General features: G+C 46.7%; 1 protein-coding gene across 3 annotated transcripts in view; it reads left to right on the top strand.

Annotated features, from left to right (window-relative positions):
* COPG2 (COPI coat complex subunit gamma 2) overlaps positions 1–17,790 on the top strand; it is a 164,698-nt gene that overhangs the window by 121,440 nt on the left and 25,468 nt on the right. For 2 of the 3 annotated variants that reach the window (XM_519383.9, XM_054687707.2), the window contains exons 18-20: positions 238–300; positions 1,066–1,205; positions 1,760–1,931. In XM_519383.9, coding sequence (XP_519383.3) covers positions 238–300; positions 1,066–1,205; positions 1,760–1,931 — 375 coding nt within the window. Of the gene's footprint in view, positions 1–237; positions 301–1,065; positions 1,206–1,735; positions 1,932–17,790 lie in introns of all 3 variants that reach the window. The other variant, XM_024358044.3, reaches the window with a different exon arrangement.

Genomic DNA, 17,790 nt, shown 5'->3' with positions numbered 1-17,790 from the left:
TTTAAAGCAAATTCTATATTTTTAGGGCTTACTTTATGATTCCACAACATATGTTCACTAAATACATCTTAATTTGAGTGTCCCCCCACCAGAAGTGATAGATAACCTATAAGTATGATTTAGTAATAGCTCATTATATATCTGCTAGAAATGTCTGCTCTCCTCTCTTTCTGTCTGCATTGCTAGCTTGATAGTAGTGGGAGAAGTTCACTTACTTGCTCATATCTGTCTTTATAGAAATCACACTTGTGGCTACTAAGCCAGAGAAGTTGGCTCCTTCCAGGCAAGACATTTTCCAAGGTATGATGATTTGATGGTTAGACGTAATAATCTTTCCCGTAGGCATTGTAAATATAATAAAGTCCACCAGTCTTACTCAAATTGATCAGTTCTCAATATAGGAAATCTTCGTGTGGCTGAACACCATAGGGTATAGTTGCTGAGGCTACCTGGAGTCCATGAACTTTCCAGTTTGTAATTGCTAATTGGGAATGTTTTTCTTTTCTGTATCTCGTTGGTTAACAGGGAACTCATTGTAAAATAAGTATTTACTTTCTTTTTTTTTGTTTTGCTTTTTGCTTTCATTAATATATAAGCTTACTTACTTGAAAGATTACTTCACTAAAACTTGGGGACATATTAGTTGAATGTTCAACTATTAGTAAGGCTATGGAAACTAAAGCATTTTTTTTTTTTTTTTTTTTTGAGACAGAGTCTCGCTCTGTCACCCAGGCTGGAGTGCAGTGGCACAATACCGGCTCGCTCCAAGCTCTGCCTCCTGGGTTCACGCCATTCTCCTGCCTCAGCCTCCCGAGTAGCTGGGACTACAGGCGCCCGCCACCACGCCTGACTAATTTTTTTGTATTTTTAGTAGAGACGGGGTTTCACCATGTTAGCCAGGATGGTCTCGATCTCCTGACCTCGTGATCCGCCTGCCTCGGCCTCCCAAAGTGCTGGGATTACAGGCGTGAGCCACTGCGCCTGGCCAACTAAAGCATTTTTTAAGCGTCCAGACTAAAGTCTTTCCCTGTCTTCTTCATAGCCTACGTTCTTTTTTCTTGATAGAACAATTGGCTGCCATTCCTGAGTTTCTGAATATAGGACCCTTGTTCAAGTCTTCTGAGCCTGTTCAACTTACAGAAGCAGAGACAGAATATTTTGTTCGATGTATCAAGCACATGTTTACCAATCACATCGTGTTCCAGGTAAGATAATGCCCTTGGCTGCTGTAGAGATTTAGTATAAACTGGTATGCTTTGAGACAAATATCCTTTACCTATAATTCTAGTTTCTATTATAGAGAATTAATTTGGCAGAATTTCTGGTTTTCTTGCCTAACACCAGAGGTATAGAGATCCCTTCATGTGATGGGTAACTTTTGATGGTTAAAATCTAAAGGACATAAAACTGAAATGTGTGAAGTTGGACAACATAAAGTATAACCAATTTTCTAAAATCAGCATTTAACATCAGGGTAGATTAAGTGGGCTATTCTGAGAACTTAGATTTGACAGCCATCAGACTTCTGCCATCTTGTTTGGTACAGCAGTCTCAGGAAAGAGAAAAAACTGATGAATAATATAAACAAAAGACCTCAAGAATAAGGCTCTCCCTGTTGCCAAAAGAAGAATCTTAGGAGGAGACCTACCCTGCTCTGTAGAGATAGAAGGTATAATGGGTTCCAGAGCTGAGTAGTGGGTTATGAGTAGGAAGGATAACTTGTTATCCTTCACAGCTTTTCCATTTACTGACTTTTCAGTTTGACTGCACCAACACTCTCAATGACCAGCTGCTGGAAAAAGTGACAGTGCAGATGGAGCCATCAGATTCCTATGAAGTGCTGTCTTGTATCCCAGCCCCCAGCCTTCCTTATAACCAACCAGGAATATGTTACACTCTTGTTCGTTTGCCTGATGATGACCCTACAGCAGGTACTAACCCTCAGAAGGGAGGAGATACGTGATTCAGAATGCATTTCCTTGTGAGCTCTTCAACTCTTCAAATGCTCAGTTTAAGAATGTGATGCTTTTCTAGAATTTAATGATAAAGAGTGTTTGTGTATGTGTGTTTGTGTGTGTGTGAATATATATATTTATAAAATGGGTTACTGCTGCAGAAATATTAATTTTAAAACTAAATCTCTGAGTAAAATTTGCTGAACACTTAATCTTAAAAGAGAAACTGAGTGTGTATAGCAGTAGCACAAAAAGGAACTCAAGCTTTCTGTTGGAATAATGTGACCACTTGTGAGAGTTCATATACCTGGTCTCCTGTGAAGAATCTTGACCCTCTTCTCCTCAAAGTTTCTATCTAGTTAGATAGAACTTGGTTATGTAGTAGATTGTTGGCATTTTAAAATACATCATTTTTGAAGGTCCTGTAGCATAAGGCTGGTGTCTGAGAGCATGTCTCAGCCTAGTGAGTAGCTTAGCCAACCATGTGTGTCCACATTAAGAAGGGCTTTTAATTCACTGCTTGACCCATATGCAGTCTTTGCAGGGTGGAAAAATAGCCCCTAAAAGACAGCCAACTAGTGCCAATAGTAGTAGTTACTTATTTGGAGACTTGGGAAGGTGAATGTCAAGTATTTATTCTACTTGATTCCCCCCACCATCATTTTCCTCCTTGATTTCTTCTCTTCTCATGTTCAGTGCACAATATTCGTAACTGTTACCCAGTTTTCACAGAAATAAGCACACACATCACATTTATGTTTTGAACAACTTTTACTGCTCGTAAGTACAGGAGAAACAGAAGTTAAAAAATTAACAAATACTGGGAAAGTTACAGAGTTACAATAAATCATAAAAGCACTAGTAAATAGTTATCCCTGGTCATCATTCAGTTACATTTGGGGCTTAACCTGCTTTCTTTTAGCCCCTCTCCAAACTCCCTTCTTAGATGTTGGTTCCTGGGAGCCCCTGTCCAGTCTTATCTGTGTTGGGTGATAGACCAGGCTACTCAGACTCTAGCACGAGGTAGATTCACGTTGGCACCACTGCTGTGTCTGAATCCCAGATTGTTCCCTCTGGCCCTGGGTGGAACTCTACTTCTATTCTTTAGCCACCCTGGATCCATAACCCCCTGAGTAGGAAGGCACTTTCCTATCTGGCCTCCAATATTTCTCCTTTGAGCTCGAGGCTATCTGGCTTTAACCTTTAATTACCTCCTTTATCCCTTTGTGAGGTTTCTCTAGTTCCATTTCCTTATAACTTTGCTTTCTCTCCTGGTCTGTTTTTCTCTCCAGTTAGATTTGTCTGAAATATGTCCACTAGCCAGTAATTAAGCTGGCTGTACTCTTAAGTAAAGCTAGTTTTATTTACCTTTTTCTAAACTAGTATTTGGGCCCAATCTTAATGTAGTCCTGTGGTTTCTACTATTGTCTGGGGAGACTCTGCACTTCATCAGTTCTTTTCCAGTAGCCATCCCTCCATGTTTCAAAATTCCTCCCGCTATTCTACCTCTCACCAACGTCCTGTTTTTTAAGGGATGCTATTACTTTGCCACTTAATTTCAGAGGGAAGTGAAATGCTGAACCCATTGAAGAATCAATCCCTTGCCAATTGAGAATACTAGCTCTTCCCACTTCCCCAGGTTCATTTTGCTAACTAATAACTCAGGTGGCTCACACCCCAGAAAGTATTCTTAACGGAATCTAAGAAGTAGAATTTTATAATACCAAAATACACAAAACAACAATATAGAAATTACATATAGTATAGGAAAAAACCAACAACAACAACAGAAAACATTTCCACCAAGAGAGGAAAAAGAGGAGAGGTTTTCTTGCCCCTCTTCACTAAGGAGTTTTAAAACATAGATCTTACAAATTAGCCCAGAGATTTCAACATTTGGTCTGCTGGCTATGGACTCTTTTGCTTGATGGTTTGTTTGATTTTTGTTTATAAAAGTTTGGCATTTAGGGAATTGTTTAAAGTTTTGTTAGTAGTAAGTTTATATTTGACCCATCATATACCTACTTAAAAAACAAACTCCTTTCTATTTAGTTTTTTGTCAGAATTCTCAAATTTTTAATCCATGGCCAATCTAAAGTCTATGCTGTGCAATGGAAGAAGTGAAATACCAGGGCATAGATGGTAATAAGTATCTTTTACCCATTCCTTTCTTCTTGCATTTTCCCATCACAGATATTCCAAATTTTACCTATCACCTCAAGGTCTTAAACATCAATATGTCTCATTTCAGAAAAATAATATTTTTCCTTATAATCACAGTGAAAAAACAGAAATTCTTGGTTTGATTTCCTTCAACTTGAAAACAGTATAGCATAATAGAAGGGAATATGGGTTTGATAGACAGATGAGGATTTGAATGCTGGCCCTGCTACATACTGACTGTGTGATCGTGGACAAATTATTTGATCTCTTAGGACTGTTACAGGATGAAATGAAATGAAATAATAGGTAAGTTGCTTCACATGGTGCCAGACACATAGAACCTTTTGGTGTTTAATTCTAGAATTATCCACTTTCTTCCTTTATCCTCTCTAAAATCAAGTCTTCCAGAGTTCAAAAGACACATACCCTCTAATCTCTTCCAGAAAGTTGTTCCATCAATTATTCCTTTCTTTGATCTATCTTTAATCTTTCCTACTCCCCTTTACTTTATAAATGTATAAAAATCTACCCTATCTGAAAAAATTTGCTTTAACCCAACATCAATATATTACCGTAACACCTTCTCGCAAAGGTTGGGCAATTTCTTGAAAGACTATGGACATCCTAAGTCTCTATGTAACTAGTCCTACTTATTATCTTTTGTCCTCCCAGAATTTGTCCTTTACCTAAAAAGTTTTAGAAAAGCCTTTAAGGCAACATTCCTTCTAAGCATTCATTCTCTTTCAGCAGCTCTGTTTCCCCTGAATATTTATTGCACCCGTAACAATATATATTATATACACAACATTCTACCAATTATTCCCCATGTTTGACCTTTTTAATGCAACTACCAACTTAACTTTTTATTCCACTACCTATTCAAAACCATTCTAATCTTTATATTGCTTTTATTTATCAGGTTTTATTGCATCATATTTCTTGTTATCTGGAACCATTTCAACAAATATTAATAACTTATTTTAAAACAGTCTTTAATAGAAAATATTCATACTAAGATCAGCTGTAACAGTACATGTATGTGAGTTTATTTTCTCTGATTTTCATTGGAAATATTGCCTGCCATATAATGATTCATAATTATTTTAATTTCTTGACTTTCTGCCTACACTTCCTTAAAGTGCCATCTTAAGCTACTGTAGTCGCCCTTCCATTATTTTTTGTTCAGTATTAACCATATTAACTTGGCATTCTGTACTGAAAACACAACTTCAGTTAAGTAAGATTTGCATCAGAGTTTTTTACTTTAACTCACCTCCACTCACCCACTGGGATCCATATTAATAGGCTCAGTGAAGCTTTGCATTCTTCTAAGCCAAGCATTTAATCTGAATTTTAACTCAAATACTAAAAAAAGCAGTATTGTTAGAACATTTGATTCAGCCACCCTTTCCCCTTCCTTTATCACTAGAATTTGCTTCAGTCTGGCTTTAAAATCAATATTCCTGCAGTCTAACCCATTGAAAGATCTGCCAGGATTCTCAGTCTGAGATCTCCTTATTTACCCACTCATTTGTCACATACCCAGTCTGCCATTCCTCAAACTCACTGAAATTTCCCTCATTTCCTTTCAAGCCATCTTTCTAACCTATTCGATACCCCTTTTCTACCCCATCATCTTCAATGTCTCTAATTTTTGTTGCTGACTTTACTTAAATGATCCTATCTCTACAGAATGCAGTTTAATCATGGTGTACCCACTCATTTCTGCCTTTTGCCTTAGGGGAAAAACAAAACAAAACCCTGCTCTATTGGTACCGCCCAGTCTTTGTTCATCTGTCCTTGAAATTGATTCACAATGTGAATATGTATAAGCTTCCTCATGACCCACCTCCAGTGTTCAAAACATTTCCTTCCTGTTCTCTTGGTGTCCAACATACTTACCTGCATCCTTAGCTAGTAGAACTGACGTTCTGAGGATTGCTGATGAAGCTCATCCTTCAGACCTATCTCTTCATAAACCTATCTCTATATGGGACCTTCATAAACCTATCTCTATATGGGACCGTTTATTCTCCTGACTCTAAGCATTCATCAAGTGTTTCCCTCAAGGAGCTTTAAGGAAGCCACCAAATTCCCTAATGACAAGTTCTTTCTATATGCTTTTCCTCTTTGCCATTATTCCATACTGTGGATCAAGGGGCAACAATACCCACCCTACCAACTCTGACATTCCTAAATCCCAAAGTGGTTTAAACTGTATACTGTCCCCTTAATTTCAATCTTGTTAAACAGAGTAATACTTCCTTCTCATTTTGGCTCTGTTAATTTTGTTGGAGACCTCATTAAACACATAGTAACCTATGTCCAACCCCCACACTTGCAAATTTTACATTGTTAATTGTTTGCTTTCAAAATCCTGACCTTCAGTGATTGCCAACACTGCCTTCCATATCAGTTGGGGTTGCTTTACCATCACCCTCTACAAGGTTTCTTCTTTTTCTGTTTTCCTATTCAATGAAGTAGTTACCATGACAGGTAAAGTGTTGTTACCCCACTCGCTTGTCGTCTAGGATTTAACTTCTATTCCCTAAAATGCTCCTACACTCAGCCATGATACCAAACATACCACTGACTTGCCCCTGAGATTTGCCAGTGCCCCCACTTTGGGAACTCTGCATTCCACCTTCCCCTATTCCATGTCAGCCCTTTTACTGATGCTAAGCCCTGCAAAAATTCATAAGGTTATCTCCCCTCCTACCTGCCTCCTGTCCCTTCTTTTACCATAAACTTCCGTCATCCAATTTATATCCCAATAACTGCCTTAGAATGGCTGCCAGACTCTCTCATTCCATGCGGTATGCCAGTGTAAATTTGCACAGTCTACACACAGTGTTGCCTCCCACTGTCATCTTCCAGAAACTCCTTTTCATCTTCAACATCCAGTCCTGCATGCCCTGCCACCTCCAAGTCAATCCACAGACTCAGGAATCTTTCCTGAACTCTGACCCCTTCCTGCCCTGCCCCACACTGATGACACCACTGCCAGCTTCCATGTCCTCAACCTGCTGTACTGAGTCCATCTGCTGTCTCAGTTCACCCCTAACCATCCTGTATTCTCAGTTCTGCCTCTAAGGAACAGTGGTTTCCTCTCTCTGTTGTGTCCTCTGGCCTTTCATCGTCTTGCCATGCCCTTTATTGACACACGGTCCTCAATGTTTCCAAGGTGCCAACACCTCTACACCCTGTTTCTGTGGCCTCATCTCACCTCTCCTTCATTCCTTCCGTGTCTTACCCACACCATGCTTTCTCCTCCATGACCTGCATCAAACACTTTGCCCCTTTTGGGCAAAAAGGAGGATTCTCTACGTTCACACCCACACTCTTGCTCTTGACATGCCTTCCTTGCTGCAGTACATTCCCTGATCCTCTCAACAAGCTCACCTCTGTAAGCTGCTGGCCTCCATAACCTGCTCCAGCTCATTCTTCTTGCCCATTGGGGAACACCTCTCCTCTGTCCTGCTCTCCCATATGCTGCAAACTCACCCTCTGCTCTCCCAGCTCCCAGCTCCTGGGCCCAGGTTGGTCGTTTCTCCTGCTTTCCTCCTCTACTGCATAGCATGGTACTGTCCCACCTGCACCATGCTGCGTTCTCTCAGCACCACCTGTGATTCTGCCACTGGCCTAATTCGTGTTCTCAGGTGTGTCCTCCCTTCTTGACCTGGCCCCGCACCCACTGCTCCACCAGATGCAGTCCTCTCTGTGTCACACGTACTGCACTGAATCCACACGCTTGCTGTCCAAGCTCACGTCCCAGTGGCCCAGGCCATGAGTCCTTTCCGGGGCCCCACAACCCTGACTCCCCTAAACCTTCATCATTCCTTTCACGTTCTCTCTTTCACACTGTGTAAAAACACTCTGGGGAACATCTGCCTCTGAATCTCCTACCTTGTTCCTATCACCATAGCAATTTTGTCTTTGTCACTCACTCGTGTCTCGCTCTCTGCCCATCCTCATCTCCCACCCCATACACACCCAGTCTCAACCTGACTCTCCTGCGCTGCCTGAGACTCAGCTCCTCTGCTCCTCCTGGGTGCTGCTGTCAGTCCCACCCTCCTCCTGCCTCCTCCCTCCTTAGCACCCATGTCTTCAAGACGCTCTCCTTCCACGCTGTCTGCATTTCCCTTTGCACCTTCCCTCCCCGTGACAACAGATCCCCTGCTCTCTGCTCTCACCCGCACAGCCCACGTCCTCTTTGTCACTAGGCCCTTCTCTAGGCCTCACTCCTCCACCTTGAGTCTGGGACCGAGGCATTGGAAAACCCAGTTCCACCACCAGGGTACCCGGTGCCTTTTCGGCTACATCCATTTGCTCGCTGTCATCTTTGTCCTGATCTGTCGGGAACTGTGTTCCCACACCTGACAGTCTTGACCCTGATGCCTCCATCAGCCCCACTGCACGTGCGTCTTCCCCTCGCACTCCACATGTCTGCCCGGCTCTCCATCCTCCCGCATCCACCAATGATTCTCACCCGAGAATGCAGGACCCCAAGGCGGCCTGTCAGAAGCATCTTTTGGGCTTGGTTTCTTCTTTTGCTATTATCTGTGTTCCTTTTAGAGATTGCTATTTTTTTTCCCTTACTTTTACTGAGCTGAACACTGCTCACCCCTCAGATGATTGGATAGCCCTGCCTGGGATTCCATGTCCAGAGACCTCCCTCCACGTGAAATTCGCCCCCTACCCCAGATAAGAATCACTGCTATGGATGGCCACCTTGACTCCCTGACATTACTCCCTCATTTCACACCTAGACCATTCTAGTGCTTGCCATAAGTGGCATTCTAGTGCTTGACATTTAACTTCCCACTTAACACATCTCATCTTTTGTCTCCCCACCCCCATTAGGCCTGGAACTCTCTGCTTGGAACCACCTCATTCCTTCCCTATTTGCCCTTTAACACACCTCTGACCCCAAACACCAGTCTGCATTGGAAACTTGTTCTTTTAATGCCTCCCCACCCGATACGTCTTGTCCTCCCACCTGATAGGACTCTTAGGCACTGTGTCAGTATCTTCGGCCTCAACCTGTTTCTTATGGGTGCTTACTATTGTCAGTTTTCCTTAATCCCCACCCCTTTTTTCAGATCCCTTACAAGATCGGCCTGCAGAAACTTCCCCCTCTGTTTCCCGAGTTCTCAGTTGTTTCCTAAAAACCAGCCATTTACCTTGACCTTTCGACCTACAAGAAACCACTTTCATTTACTTCTTTCGGTGGATTTAGACGGCTACCCCAGCCTGTATTCCTCACCTGCAACATTAGATATGTAACCCACCAGCTCGGTTAAATAAGAAAGTTTCCTCCAACCCAGAACTTGGCTCGATTCTCCCCATCTGGTTCCCTACCTCCTCTCCCACTCACACCCCACTGCTCCCAATCCTTCCCTCCTTTCCAACCCAGTCAATCCCAACCCAAATCCTATCCCAAACCCCATCCCCTTCACCCAACCCACCCTTCCCCACTGCATCCATAGCAAAGACCCTGGCCCAAGATTCACACTTTTGCAACAAAGTTCAAGGCTTTTAAGAGCAGCCATTCCTTCCTGCCCATTGCTGTCCACCCCTTTCACACTTTCCCTTCCCCTGCCGAACCTTGCAGGCTGCCCTGAGCACTCCAAATTCCTTTGTTCCTACTCTGGGACCTCGCCCTTCACCTCGCTCCACCTATGGCTGTCCTGCCTGTGGCTGTCCTGCCCAGCTCCCTTCCACCACGCTTTCTGCCCTCCATCCTTCCCTGGGGGCCCCTCCACCCTGTCTGTCTTCTGTAGGTGACTCCCCTGTTGCGCTGCCTCATCGTCCCACTTCCACATTCTTTCTTGAAGCCTTTCCCCTTGTGAGATTTCTTCTCTTTGCTTCCTTGGCCAAGGGAAGGTACCTGCCTGTCTGTGGCCAATATTTCTCTCAGCCACCCAGGGCCTGTCGCTTCATTTGACTCAGTCATCTCTTCTCCATAGGGATGTGCTCACTACTTTGACCTGCTTTCACCGCTCAAACTTTTCCATCCTCTCTCTATCCCACCTTCTCTTCAAGAACTGTTTTCTATTGCTCCTCCAGATCTTCCACTGATTCAGGCCAGTGCCTTCCCTTAGGCTGCCTTTTCCTTCCCCTCTTCCACTCCAGCCTTGTTTCCTCTTTTCTCTTTCTGTTCCATGAAGTGAGTTCCTACAAAACTCTACAGCCAGTCCCGCCACTTCCTCCTCTTCCTCCTTTCTTCATCTCCATTATTTCCATTTACCTTGGATAGGGTCCCAGTGAGCCCATGCACCCCTGCCCATCACGCCTGATCTTGCAGTACCCATTGAAGCTATCTGGATCCACCATTTCTTCTTTCCCTCTTGGCCACACTACCTTTACTATACCCTTGTTTAGAATTTAAGACCTTCTTCTTACACAGGTCCTGCCATCCATCCTGTTCTGCCTTTCCTCCTCTCTGCCCTCTGAAAAAGTTTCCAAAAATGAAGCCCCCGTATCAGCACCCAAACCTTCATCCTATCCAAACTCTGGGCATGCCCACTGTGCCCATTTACTACTGACCTAATCTCCCACTAAATCTACGATGCTATCTGTGTTTGAAGGCCCCCGCTTCCTACTTCACTGCACCTCTGTAGTGAAGTGTGGTGTAGTGCATATTTTCAGTTGCAAGCTACACCTCCATCCTCTCAGGCTCCCTTGACAACAGAGGTTCAGACTCAGTGGTCACTGGGAATTGTCTTCTCTCCATTAGTTCCCTCTAACACTTGCAAGTATCTTTCTGCCCACATACTAGACTCAAAACACATGAGTCCATCCCCAGGCCCCCAGCCCCCAAGGTTTACCTGCCAGTACGTTCCATGCAGGTGCTGTCTGAATGTGCAGTGATGCCCCATTTCCTCCATTTACCCTGAGCGACTTAGGCACCTTCCCCCTACTTTCCTTTCCTAAGGATCCACTTCTGAAAAGCCTGGGATTTTGCCTCCCTACCGTAATCCTATGGGTTGGCCTTGATAAGAGGCATGATACCAACTTCCCTGAGATCTGATAAAACCCCATTTGGGGAACTCTGATTTCCTCCTTCCCCTTTTCTGCATTGGACCCTGTACGGACACTAAGCTCCCCACAAGTTCATGATGTTCTTTCCCCTCCTGCACCACAGATCTCTTTCTTTTCCCATCAACTTCCCTGACCCCACTCACGTCACACCACCTCCATGTGGCTGCTCCACTCCAATGTCTCACTTTTTCCACACAAGGTTCACACTTAATTCCTGCACCACTGCTTCCTCCCACTTTCATCTTCCAGACATGCTCCACCTCCTCTTCAACATCCAGTCCTGCGTGCCCTGCCTCCGCCAGGTCAATCCACAGACTCGGGAATCTTTCCTGAACTCTGACCCCTTCCTGCCCTGCCCCCATTGATGACACCACTGCCAGCTTCCATGTCCTCAACTTCCTGTACTGAGTCCATCTGCTCTCTCAGTTCACCCCTAACCATCCTGTATTCTCAGTTCTGCCTCTAAGGAACAGTGGTTTCCTCTCTCTGTTGTGTCCTCTGGCCTTTCATCGTCTCGCCATGCCCTTTATTGACACACGGTCCTCAGTGTTTCCAAGGTGCCAACACCTCTACACCCTGTTTCTGTGGCCTCATCTCACCTCTCCTTCATTCCTTCCGTGTCTTACCCACACCATGCTTTCTCCTCCATGACCTGCATCAAACACTTTGCCCCTTTTGGGCAAAAAGGAGGATTCTCTACGTTCACACCCACACTCTTGCTCTTGGCATGCCTCCCTTGCTGCAGTACATTCCCTGATCCTCTCAACAAGCTCACCTCTGTAAGCTGCTGGCCTCCATAACCTGCTGCAACTCATTCTTCTTGCCCATTGGGGAACACCTCTCCTCTGTCCTGCTCTCCCATATGCTACAAACTCACCCTCTGCTCTCCCAGCTCCCAGCTCCTGGGCCCAGGTTGGTCGTTTCTCCTGCTTTCCTCCTCTACTGCATAGCATGGTACTCTCCCACCTGCACCATGCTGCGTTCTCTCAGCACCACCTGTGATTCTGCCACTGGCCTAATTCGTGTTCTCAGGTGTGTCCTCCCTTCTTCACCTGGCCCCGCACCCACTGCTCCACCAGATGCAGTCCTCTCTGTGTCACACGTACTGCACTGAATCCACATGCTCTGCTGTCCAAGCTCACGTCCCAGTGGCCCAGGCCATGAGTCCTTTCCGGGGCCCCACAACCCTGACTCCCCTAAACCTTCCTGATTCTTTTCTCATCCTTTCTTTCACACTGTGTAAAAACACTCTGGGGAGCCTCTGCCTCTGAATCTCCTACCTTCTTCCTGTCACCAGAGTAGTTTTGTCTTTGTCACTCATTCGTGTCCCACTTTCTGCCCATCCTCGTCCCCCCGGTACGAATGCACCCAGTCTCAACCTGACTCTCCTGCCCTGCCTGAGACCCAGCTCCTCCGCTCCTCCTGGGTGCTGCTGTCAGTCCCACCCTCCTCCCACCTCCTCCCTCCTTAAGGCCCATGTCTTCAAGACGCTCTCCTTCCACACTGTCTCCATTTCCCTTTGCACCTTCCCTCCCCATGACAACAGATCCCCTGCTCTCTGCTCTCACCCGCACAGCCCACTTCCTCTGTGTCACTGGGCCCCTATCTTGGCCTCACTCCTCCACCTGAGTCCTCGAGTCTCGGACCGAGGCGCTGGAAATCCCAGCTCCACCACCATGGTCCCAGTGCCTTTTCGGCTACATCCATTTGCTCGCTGTCATCCTTGTCCTGGTCTGTCGGGAACTGTGTTTCCACACCTAACAGTCTTGACCCTGATGCCTCCATCAGCCCTGCTGCACGTGCATCTTCCCCTCACATTCTACATGTCTGTCTGGCTCTCCATCCTCCCGCGTCCACCAGTGATTCTCACCCGAGGATGCAGGACCCCGAGGAAGCCTATCAGAAGCATCTTTTGGGCTGGGTTTCTTCTTTTGCTATTATCTGTGTTCCTTTTAGAGATCATTTCTTTTCCCTTACTTTTTCTGAGCTGAACACTGCTCACCCCTCTGATGATTGGATAGGCCTGCCTGGGGGTCCATGTCCCCAGCCCTCCTTCGGGTGAAACCCACCCCTCAACCCCAGATAAGAATCACTGCTGTGGATGGCCACCTTGACTCCCTGGCCTTTACTCTCCTATTTCTAGCATTTAGTATTTTGGTATTTCCAGGTACACTTCCTACTCATAAGACCAGCATTTCCCTCCCCCTGCCCAACAGTCCTGGCACTCTCCACTTGGAACCACCTCATTGTGTTCCCCATTTACCCGTTAACACACATCGTGCCCAAAAGCCCAGTCTGCATGAGAGTTGCGCTTCTGACACCTCCACACCCCACCCTTTATGCCCTGACCCATCTAATATGACTCCCAGGCACTCAGTTAATACCTTTGGCCTCAATCTAATTTTCGTAGGCCCTTACTACTGACATTTTTCCTTCATCGTCCCTCCTCTTTTCATATCACTGACCAGGTGCCCCCAGAGAGACTTCCCATTTGGTGGTCATCATCCTATTTGTTTCCCAGAAACCAGCCCTTTACCTTAACCTTTTACCCTTCCTGAGCTACTCTGTTTTTTCTTCTTTTGCCGGACTCAGATGTCTTCTCTAGCCTGTATTCATCAACCTCAACACTCAACATGTAATTGTCCACCAGCTCAGATGAATAAGATGGTGTTCTCAATGCCTACAGCTTGGCTCACTTCACCCCACCCCAACCCCTCCCCCAGTCCCAGTCCCACTGCCCCTAACCTTGCCCCACCCATTCATCCCATACCCAAACCCCACCCCAAACCCCATCCCCTCCACCCAGCCCACCCTTCCCTGCCGGATCCGTAGTAAAGAGCCTGGCCCAAGATTCACACCTGTGCAACAAAGTTCAAGGCTTTAAGAGCAGCCATTCCTTCCTGCCCATTGCTGTCCACCCCTTTCACACTTTCCCTTCCCCATGCTGAACCTTGCAGGCTGCCCTGAGCACTCCAAATTCCTTTGTTCCTACTCTGGGACCTCGCCCTTCACCTCGCTCCACCTATGGCTGTCCTGCCTGTGGCTGTCCTGCCCAGCTCCCTTCCACCATGCTTTCTGCCCTCCATCCTTCCCTGGGGGCCCCTCCACCCTGTCTGTCTTCTGTAGGTGACTCCCCTGTTGCGCTGCCTCATCGTCCCACTTCCACATTCTTTCTTGAAGCCCTTCCCCTTGTGAGATTTCTTCTCTTTGCTTCCTTGGCCAAGGGAAGGTACCTGCCTGTCTGTGGCCAATATTTCTCTCAGCCACCCAGGGCCTGTCGCTTCATTTGACTCAGTCATCTCTTCTCCATAGGGATGTGCTCACTACTTTGACCTGCTTTCACCGCTCAAACTTTTCCATCCTCTCTCTATCCCACCTTCTCTTCAAGAATTGTTTTCTATTGCTCCTCCAGATCTTCCACTGATTCAGGCCAGTGCCTTCCCTTAGGCTGCCTTTTCCTTCCCCTCTTCCACTCCAGCCTTGTTTCCTCTTTTCTCTTTCTGTTCCATGAAGTGAGTTCCTACAAAACTCTACAGCCAGTCCCGCCACTTCCTCCTCTTCCTCCTTTCTTCATCTCCATTATTTCCATTTACCTTGGATAGGGTCCCAGTGAGCCCATGCACCCCTGCCCATATTGCTTGCTATTGTGGCTGTCCAGATCCACCGTTTCCTCTTTCCCTCTTGGCCACACTACCTTCACTACACCTGTGTTTAGGATTTAAGACCTTCTTACACAGGTTCTGGCCTCCGTCCTGTTCTACCTTTCCTCCACTCTTGCCTCCAAGAAAGAATTACCCTTGCCTCTACCCATCTCTGCCACCCTGACTACCACTGGATTTACTCTGTATTGCTGCATCCCCATTTGCTACCGACCTACTTTTCCCACTAATCCTATGATGCTCCACTAGGTATGAAGCCTGTGCCCCCCACCCCCATTGGAGCCTTATGACATCTGTGGATATTTTGCTTCGAAAGCTGCACCTCCATATCTTTCTCCCACTCTTGGATAGCAAAACCAAGGATTAAGTGATTACTGCAAATTGTCTTCTGTGCATTGCTTAGCAGTCCCTCCTCTGCCATTTTATGAGCATCTTTCTGCCCACATACTGGACTCAAACGATATGAGTCCATCACCAAGTTCCTGAGTTCCCTGCCAGTGGTTTCTGTGGAGGTGCTGTCTTCATGTGCAGTGATTCCTGATGCCCTCTCTGTAACCCCAGTTACTTTGGCCCTTTCCCCCATTTTCTCCTAAGGGCCTCAATTTGCAAAAATGCCCAGGCTCTTGCTTCTTCGATCTGCTCTGCTCTTATGGTCTGGCTTTAATACTGCTTATTTCAACAATTTGCACCATGAGGTCTGGCGCACCCCCATTTTGGGAATTCTTTGTTCCATCTTCCTGTTTTCCATGTTGGTTCCTCTATCAAAGCTCAACTCTGCTCCACCCCCCCACCCCACCCCCATAAATTCATGAGGTTATTTCTCCTCTTACGCCCCTCCTGTCCCTTTCTTTTTCCATCAACATCACTGACCCATCTCACGACCCACATAGTGCCTTCTGACTCCAGACTGGATAAAGTGTGGACCCTTTCACCAGCGATCCTCTGCCTTTTCTTACACTGTTGTCTTTATGAAACCCTCTGATTGGTCTTCAGCATCTAGTCCATGTTCCCTACCACCTCAGGGTCAGTCAATTCACTCAGGAGTCTTTTCCTTAAGGTCTGCTCCCAGCCTGACCTGCCCTCTCTGTTGTTGCCACTGCCAGCTTCTTTGTCCCTAACATGCTGTATTCATTCATCTACTGTCTGATTTGAGCTCTGATCATTCTACCTTCTCCGTTCTGCCACTAGGGAGACACTGGTTTCCTCTCTAGATGGCATCCCCCCGACCTTCCTTCCTCTCACCTTCTCCCTCACTGATACATTGTCCCAACATTTCTGAGGTGCCAAACCGCTGCACCCTCCTTCCACTTTGGTCTCCTCCCACCTCTCCCTCATTCTTTGCTTGTCTTACCTGTACCATGATTTCTCCTCCATGGGCTTCTTCATAGACTTTGTAAAGTCTCTGGATTTCCCATGTCTCTCCCTCCTTATTGGTCCTTGGCATAGGACCTCCCACCCCCACCCTTGTGCCCCAACCCCTACACCTTAGAGCTTCAGGCTCTCTCTTTCTCCTTGTGAATATTTTGCTTCACAAGCTACACCTCCATTCATTTCTGCCATTCCTGAACAGCAAAACCAAGGATTTTGATGCAAATTCTCCCTTGCTGGAACATATTCCCTGATCCTCTCAACAAGCTCACCTCTCTAAGCTGCTCGGCTCCATAACCTGCTCCAACTCATTCTTCTTCCCATTGGGAAACACCTCTCCTCTGTCCTGCTTTTCCACGTGCTGCAAACTCACTCTCTGCTCTCCAAGCTCCCAGCTCCTGGGCCTAGGTTGGTCATTTCTCCTGCTTTCCTCCTCTACTGCATAGCATGGTACTGTCCCACCTGCACCATCCTGCATTCTCTCAGCATGATCTGTGATTCTGCCACTGGCCTAATTCATGTTCTCAGGTGTGTCCTCCTTTCTTGACCGGGCCCCGCACCCACTGCTCCGCCAGATGCAGTCATCTCTGCGTCACACGTACTGCACCGAATCCACCTCCTCTGCTGCCCATGCTCACGTTCCAGTGGCCAAGGCTATGGGACTTTTCCAGCACACCACAACCCTGACTCCCAGAAGCCTTCCCGATACCTTTCACACCCTTTTCTCTCACACCATGTGAAAACATTCTGGGGAGCCTCTGCCTCTGAATCCCCTGCCTTCTTCCTGTCACCACAGCAGTTTTGTCATCAGCACTCACTCTTATCTCCCCCCACCCTCCTCCTCACATCCACACAAATGCACCCAGTCTCAACCTGATTCTCCTGCCCTGCCTGAGACCCGGCTCCTCCGCTCCACCTGGGTGCTGCTGTCAGTCCCACCCTCCTCCTGCCTCCTCCCTCCTTAGCGCCCATGTCTTCAAGACGCTCTCCTTCCACACTGTCTCCATTCCCCTTTGCGCCTTCCCTCCCCATGACAACAGATCCCCTGCTCTCTGCTCTCACCCACACAGCCCACATCCTCTGTGTCACTGGACCCTTCTCTGGGCCTCACTCCTCCACCTGAGTCCTCCAGTCTGGGACCGAGGCGTTGGAAACCCCAGCTGCACCACCGTGGTCCCATTGCCTTTTCAGCTACATCCATTTGTTTGCTGTCATCCTTGTCCTGGTCTGTCGGGAACTATGTTCCCACACCTGACAGTCTTGACCCTGATGCCTCCATCAGCCCTGCTGCACGTGCGTCTTCCCCTCTCACTCCACATGTCTGCCCGGCTCTCCATCCTCCCACATCCACCAGTGATTCTCACCCGAGGATGCAGGACCCCAAGGCGGCCTATCAGAAGCATCTTTTGGGCTCGGTTTTCTCTTTTGCTATTGTCTGCGTTCATTTTAGAGATTGCTTTTTTCCCTTACTTTTTCTGAGCTGAACACTGCTTACCCCTCAGATGATTGGATAGGCCTGCCTGGGGGTCCGTGCCCCCAGCCCTCCCTCGGGTGAAACCCACCCCCCACCCCAGATAAGAATCACTGCTGTGGACGGCCAC

Source organism: Pan troglodytes, chromosome 6, assembly GCF_028858775.2.
Source record: "Pan troglodytes isolate AG18354 chromosome 6, NHGRI_mPanTro3-v2.0_pri, whole genome shotgun sequence".
Lineage (NCBI taxonomy): Eukaryota > Metazoa > Chordata > Mammalia > Primates > Hominidae > Pan > Pan troglodytes.
This window is presented reverse-complemented; position numbering and strand designations above follow the sequence as displayed.